Source organism: Podarcis erhardii (genome assembly GCF_964252035.2).
Source record: "Podarcis erhardii genome assembly, chromosome: 3".
NCBI classification, from domain to species: domain Eukaryota; kingdom Metazoa; phylum Chordata; class Lepidosauria; order Squamata; family Lacertidae; genus Podarcis; species Podarcis erhardii.
In genome coordinates this window covers 17,923,508-17,930,446 of record NC_138507.1, presented here as the reverse complement: position 1 = coordinate 17,930,446, position 6,939 = coordinate 17,923,508, and the positions used below count along the sequence as shown (strand labels likewise).

Genomic DNA, 6,939 nt, shown 5'->3' with positions numbered 1-6,939 from the left:
AGTTTCTATGGCATGAAGAGAGATCATGGGGAAGGAGGGTTGGGTTCAATGGGACTGCACTGTGGAAATCAATAAAATTAGACATGTTGAATGCTATTAGTATGGGCAAACAGGGATTTTGTAATGACTACATAAAGGGCAGGCACATCAAACTTTATTACCTGAGACATCCCAGAGAATTTAGTTTCATGTTGACAGGTAAAATATACTGCATTGACATTCTGCAGGGGCAGCCAATGTAGTTCTTTCCAGACGTTGGGGGACTCTCAGTTCCCATCAGCTTCAACCAGCATGGCTAACAGTCAGGGAACGTGGGAGTTGTGGCTGCCCCGGACATATTGAGTGTCTCCTGTCTTTAATTCACCAACCCAGTGGTAAAAATGAGACAAGAATGGCCAGGTAGCGAGCGTCAGACTTCCTGAAAGACCCATCACTCACATTTATCACAGCTATACACATAATGTAACTGGCTCAGGCAAGGCCAATGCTTATTAAACTGACAACCCTGAAGATATGGATCTCCTGTGTCCTTGTGCCCCTTTTCATGTTCTGAATTTCCTTCTAAAATTGACAGAAACTGGACACACCGTGTTCCACAACATAGAGGTCTTCACCAAATGGGTCTTCATCAATTTCAAATGCTAGTGTCAATGGGCTTCCTGTGACATCCTTTTCTTTTTGCTGCAGAAATTGCTTTTGGGTTTCATCGCTTGCATGCACACAGTGGCGTAGCGTGGGTTGTCAGCACCCGGGGCAAGGCAAGTAATTTGCGCCCCCAACCCGTGGATTTGCGCCCCCTAACCCTAACCCCCAGATGTTGAGCCCGGTGCGGCCGGCCCCCCCCCCTGCACCCCCCACTGCATGCACAAAAAGGGGGCGAATTTGAAGTGTATAGCTTTCAGTTTACAGCTCTCCCTTTCTTGCTTCGGTTCCGAGAAGGGGGGAACATGGCCAAGGACTCAACGTGAGGAATCGCATTACTGAGCTGGAATAAGAAGCCAAATCTGGGACAGCTGAGGCGGAAGTAGGCTTCCGGTCTTGTTTACACGCATATATTCAATAGTTCCTCCTCACCCCACTGCAACGTGGATGCCATTTAGGAGAGTTTGAAAGTCCCAATGACATTAGAAGGCAGATCACGGGAACCATGAAATATTGTGACGTGCTGATATATCTCAATGGGTCTGAAATTGCCCATCCCTTCCCATATCGCTCCTGCTCGCGGGAGCCAGACTGGTATGGGGGCTTGCCCAGTTCGCCGAGATGAACAAGCCCCCTACCACCCAGGCTCCCACGAGCAGGAGCTGTACCAGAGCTTTGTTAAACTGTTCTGCTGAGGCGCAGGCACTTTAAGAAAGCTGTCCCCTCGCCTTTTGCTTGATCAGCCAAGAAGCAGCCTTCTTTAAACCGCCTGTCTTCCAGCTAATTGAGGCAATTTGAGCTGGCAGTACATCACAACCGCCACCAGCCCAGCCCAGGCAGGCAGGCAGGAGTAAGGTGCAATGTGCTGTCAGCGGCTAGGGAAACATCATACCAATTTCATACTGAGTCAAACCATTGGTCCATCTTGTTGAGTTATTGTCAACACTGACGGGTGGCAGGCCTCCAGGATTTTAGGCCACCCTACCTGGAGAAGCCAAGTATTGAACTCTTGGCACTTCACTTGAAGTGAATGGTCTGCTGAGGAACCAAGGACTGAGAACTGAGAGATGTTATTAGACTGGATTGTGTGTGGTTTTTTTAAGCAGGTTTGGTTTTAACTATTGCTGCTGCGTATACAAGCACACACACACTAACAAAAGGACACTGGTGGTCATGACAAAATTTTATTGGTGTTGAGGTAGCCCGCCTTATCGTGAAGTAGTTTACCGGGATATTTGCCCAGTTGGCCTATTGGAAGTTTTTATTCTTCTTCTTCTCCTTCTTCTTCTTTAAAATGGACATTTCTTAACAAGAACAAGCAAAGGAAGAGCAAGCAGTATCAAGTATAAGTCACAATACATGGTTATTATCGTCATCGTTCGGCAGCGGGAGGAAATGGCGGCAATCATCATGAGAGGAAGCATTTGGCAGAGTTAGGCAGCCCCCCGAGGACCGATGCTTTGTTAATTCATGTGGGGGAGAGGGAAGGGACACACAAACAAATGGACATTATTAGGTCATATGGGGGTTAGGTGATTCTACAGAAACTCTCCTGCTGGCCAAAAGTATAAAATGAGGCTATCAATGGCATGTATGGCTTATTCTTAGTGGGATGGGGGACTGGTGCGAAGCTGTAGCAGCAAATGCACAATAAGCTGTAGCAAAATCCTGTCAGCGTACGGCCTCGTGTTTGCCACTTACTGCTTCTGATTATCTCCCCTAGTGCTGTGTAAGAGAGCTCCCTTTCACCATTCTGATTAGTTGGGTGCTGAAGTCTCTCTTCACTGTGCATGGATTTCATTTGGCTGTGCTTAGTGCCAGAGGGTAACCAGCAGACTACAGGTCCCGTCACAGGTGGGTCTTCGAAGAGACTAAAGATGCACGCTCTATATGAAGGAGACAAACATATTTTCTTTTAATGCCGAGCCCCGGGTTTCGTCAAAAAGCAACTCAAGACACGGCCGGTTCCACGGCGGGCCTGGAAATCGTGGAAACTGGCATGGCGATGGGGCTTTTAATCTATTCGTACTGAGAATTAAGTTAGCACCAACAATGTCGGAAGATAGGAGAACAAAAGCACACCTCTTTGTATAAAGAACACACACACACACACACCACATTCAAAAGTTGTTTACGCCCTACCCCAAAGGCCTGTGCTTTTCAAGCTGCGCATGAATTCTTCCCCTGCTGTTTTCCTGTGGACAAGCTGTATTATTGCAGGTGGGGAAGCTGCAGATGTCAAGCTACATCTACCACCATTGTTGGACCATGCTGCTTGGAGCTGGAATCCAAGTGGAGATTCCTCAATCCTGCTATAACAGTATTTTCAAAACCTTTAGTCACTGGGCAAGGTTATATAACCGATGGATGATCTCACTAAGGCTGGGCGATATCTGGTTTTCAACATGGTGATATATCACCAGCTGAACATCACGAGGCGTTGGCTGGCTCCAGAGTTTTCCCCACACTGTGATTTTTGCATAGCATAGCATAGCATAGCGGACGCACACGCGTACACACACACACACACACACACACACACACACAATGATTCACAATATATTGTCAGGTTCAAAATTATGAAAACGACATCACAATATGGACTTCAAAACGGTTTTGGACGATATATCGCCCAGCCCTAGCATGTCACCGTGATGTGGTTGTTCTTCTCTCCCCCTGCCCCTGCCCTGCACTCCTCCAGCAGAATGAATTCCAAACTACATCAGCCACAGAATATCAGTGCAACATTTCTTTTGGTTCTATGTTGATATTTTTTATAAAAACAAAACAAAAAACAAACAAGGGTGAAATTGAATTGCATTTCTGTCTTGTTGTCAGGCTTCAGGGAATCTCCCCACCACTTTGTGGCAGTAGATAAGCAGAAGAAAGGAAAATGAGTCTTTGAAACTTTAATAATCACAGTAAGAGAACAAAGAACTCATCTCCCAGAAATGGCGGTGCTCCCAATTAAGGATCACACCCCCTTCCGTCCCTATTAATCTACATCACTTCTACGTCTTGTAATCTGAGCTTGCACCCTCTGCACTTTCTGTTCTAACACTTTCAGAGCTCTCCATGACTTTGGAGAAGGGTGTGTGTGAATGCTGTCCAGAGACGGTGAATCTGTTAATCCTCTCTCTCCCAGTGTTTCTTCTCCTAGCTGTTCCCCATCCAGTATTTCCCAGCTTCTGCCTTCTGATTTATGCCCCTCTGCAAACCACTGTTCCAAATCTATACTGTCCTCCTGCTCCTGGGAAGATTCAGGATCAGGATCAGGTGGATGGGGAGGCTCCTGCCATTCCTCCTCAGTGCAGCCCTCCTCAACACTTGTCAAGAACACTGGTGTATATAATCATCACAACAACATTACTATGATAAAACTCAATATTACTCTTACTATTCAGCATAATCCAGTCCATACAGTGACCATGTGCAGAGAATGCCCTTGGGTTTCCCCCGCCCTCCACCCTATCATGTATGAGCAGCTGGGGGAGATGAAAGTTCAGCCTCATGAGTTCATCAGGCAGCTGTGCTTTATACAAGTCACTTGGGCTCCGTGGCACAAGTGCCCTGCACCAAGTGGAAGGGGAGAACCAGATAAGGATCTAAGAGGCATGAATGTCCCTCCAACTCACCCTGATGGCCTCTTGCATTGCCTGCCCATGCAGTCTTGTTTGCATGTGCAGAAGGGGTAAGTTGGACTGTGGCGTGCCAATTGCGTTTAGACAAAAATAAATAAATCCAGAGTTTTATCCCTGAGTTTGAATTTGCAATTTGCAATTTACCGTGCACAGCCCAAAAGTAATCTAAATGCCATTCATCTCAGCGGGTGGACATGCTTAAATGTCTCCCACAGAAATCAATGGGACTTGAAAGTGCTTAACCTCATACACACAAGTACTGAACCAATTGATGAGACATCCTAGACTGTCCTACTCAGGGGTGCCAACTTGAATAAAATAATGGGGGCGCCCAGGTAAGCCCTGCCCCGCATAATTGATCACAAGATGCGGCACACACACACCATTTGAATGGCAATGCCTATCAGCTTTTGGGGGGCCCCAGCCCCCTCAAATATTTTATAGGAGGAGGGCGAAGGACCTTGGCCCCTAGGACTTGACTCCTATGGTCCTCCTGTAATTAAAAAAAACATGTTCTTGGATACCCACCACCCTTTTCTTCAGATCCATGTACTCTATTTCTTATATGCTAATGATTTCTTGCAGTGGAAAAACACACATGAAAGGTTAGACTCTGGTGTGTTTTCCAGAGGCTGGATCTGTTTCATGTGCTCTAAGTATCCTGGTCAAAGTACCTAGACTAAGGGTACATAGGTGTATAGATGCTAGCAGGGACTCAAAATAAGGATTGGATATATGGGAGCAGGTTGCGCTGTGGTCTAAACCACTGAGCCTCTTGGGCTTGCCGATGGGACAGTCAGTGGTTCGAATCTGCACAATGAGGTGAGCTCCCGTTGCTTGGTCCCTGCTCCTGCCAACCTAGCAGTTCGAAAGCACGTCAAAGTGCAAGTAGAAAAATAAGTAATGCGGGGGGGGGGAATGGCATTTCCGTGCGCTCTGGCTTCTGTCACAGTGTTCCATTGCGCCAGAAGTGGTTTAGACATGCTGGCACATGATCCGGAAAGCTGTCTGCTGACAAACGCCAGCTCCCTTGGCCTGAAAGCGAGATGAGCGCTGCAACTCCATAGTCACCTCTTACTGACCTTAATCATCCTTTTAGCTTTTTACGTTGAAATGGTGGTGGCTGAGGCCCATTGGGATTGGTGGAGTGGAAGGCAGGGTGACCACAAGCAGGTGGAGCCAAAGACAATGACTGGCAGAGCCAGAACCAATGACAGACAGAACCAACTAAATCTAGTTCTGTCCTCCTACTCTTCCCTGCTGAGTTCCATCAGGCTAACACTAAGACTAAAGGGTGCTACTTTCTGGGTTGGTTGCAAGTGAGAAGGCAGGCTAAAAGGGATGCGGGTGGCACTGTGAGTTAAACCACAGAGCCTAGGGCTTGCCAATCAGAAGGTTGGCAGTTCAAATCCCCGCGACGGGGTGAGCTCCCGTCGCTCGGTCCCTGCTCCTGCCAACCTAGCAGTTCGAAAGCACATCAAAGTGCAAGTAGATAAATAGGTACCACTCTGGCGGGATGGTAAATAGCGTTTCTGTGCGCTGCTCTGGTTCGCCAGAAGTGGCTTAGTCATGCTGGCCACATGAGCTATATGCCGTATGCCGGCTCCCTCGGCCAATAAAGCGAGATGAGCGCCACAACCCCAGAGTCGTCTGCGACTGGAGCTAATGGCCAGGGGTCTCTTTACCTTTTTAAGAAGGCAGGCAGGTGAGGGGCTGGTGGGAGTCAGACTGAGGCCGCTGGAACAGTGCCCATTCACACTAATGGAGCAGCCTCTGCCGCTGACATAAGAGGTTTTATTAACATTATCAATTGCACATTTTAATCTGGCAAGTGTTCATTTGCAGTATGAATATACTGAGGACCTTTGTCTGAATGCAATAAAGTGCATCGCTTCATTACGACTTGCTATAATCAATGCCGACCTAATTCCCGGCTTCCCTTCCAGAGATCAGAGCTACGCACAATGCAGTCTAACACCTTTTCTAAATGCATGTGAGCAGGCTTAATATCTCTCGTGAAAACTGAAAAAATGCTTTTCCCTACAGCTGGGACTTGCGGTCTTGAAGCTCAGAGGGAGGAAAGCCAACACAAAAAACATACTGGGAAGTGGGGGAGGAATTTTGCAGACAAACAAAAAACCCCAAGATAGATGTGGTGAGAAGGGTTATGTCCCCCAACCTGTAATCACAGATTTCCCTCTGCAAATGCATGTCCACATTAGCACCACGAGGCCAACACAGGGCTAGGAGCATCACATTTAGCCTTAAAATGTAGTTTCATTCTGAGGTCAACCCAGAAGGCTCGGTGCTGATGTCTAGAACTTGCTTACTGGTGACTGAGAAAGTGCACCAGTGTCTCTTTTGATGTTCTACGTGGCTGTCAGTTTCTCTGTCTGTGCTTGCCAGCATTGGCAAGGTGACTGAGAATGGGAAGTCAGCAGAGGGGGAAAACAGACTGTGTTTGGGTAACCTTGCACCCAAGGGAGACTCCCAAAACACATTCCCCATCAGAACTGCCTTGGACAGTAACACAGCTTCCCCTTTTGATTCACAGTTTCTCTGTGACATCAGCAGCAGCTACACTAATCCTCAGCCTCCTATCAGATCTGTTTGTGTGCCGCACTGCCAGCCAGAGCAGACCAGGAAATGCATGGCC

The 6,939-nt window shown here is 47.5% G+C and overlaps 1 protein-coding gene across 6 annotated transcripts in view; it reads right to left on the bottom strand.

Annotated features, from left to right (window-relative positions):
• Positions 1-1,807: 1,807 nt before the first annotated feature.
• Positions 1,808-6,939, bottom strand: part of KCNS3 (potassium voltage-gated channel modifier subfamily S member 3) — a 76,084-nt gene continuing 70,952 nt past the window's right edge. For 4 of the 6 annotated variants that reach the window (XR_014155155.1, XR_014155156.1, XR_014155159.1 and 1 more), the window contains one exon: positions 1,808-2,528. Coding sequence is in view for 1 of the 6 variants with exons in the window: in XM_081857195.1 (XP_081713321.1) it covers positions 2,491-2,528 (38 nt within the window). In the remaining 5 variants the exon portion in view is untranslated. The remainder of the gene's footprint in view (positions 2,529-6,939) is intronic. The other 2 variants (XR_014155157.1, XR_014155158.1) reach the window with 2 other exon arrangements.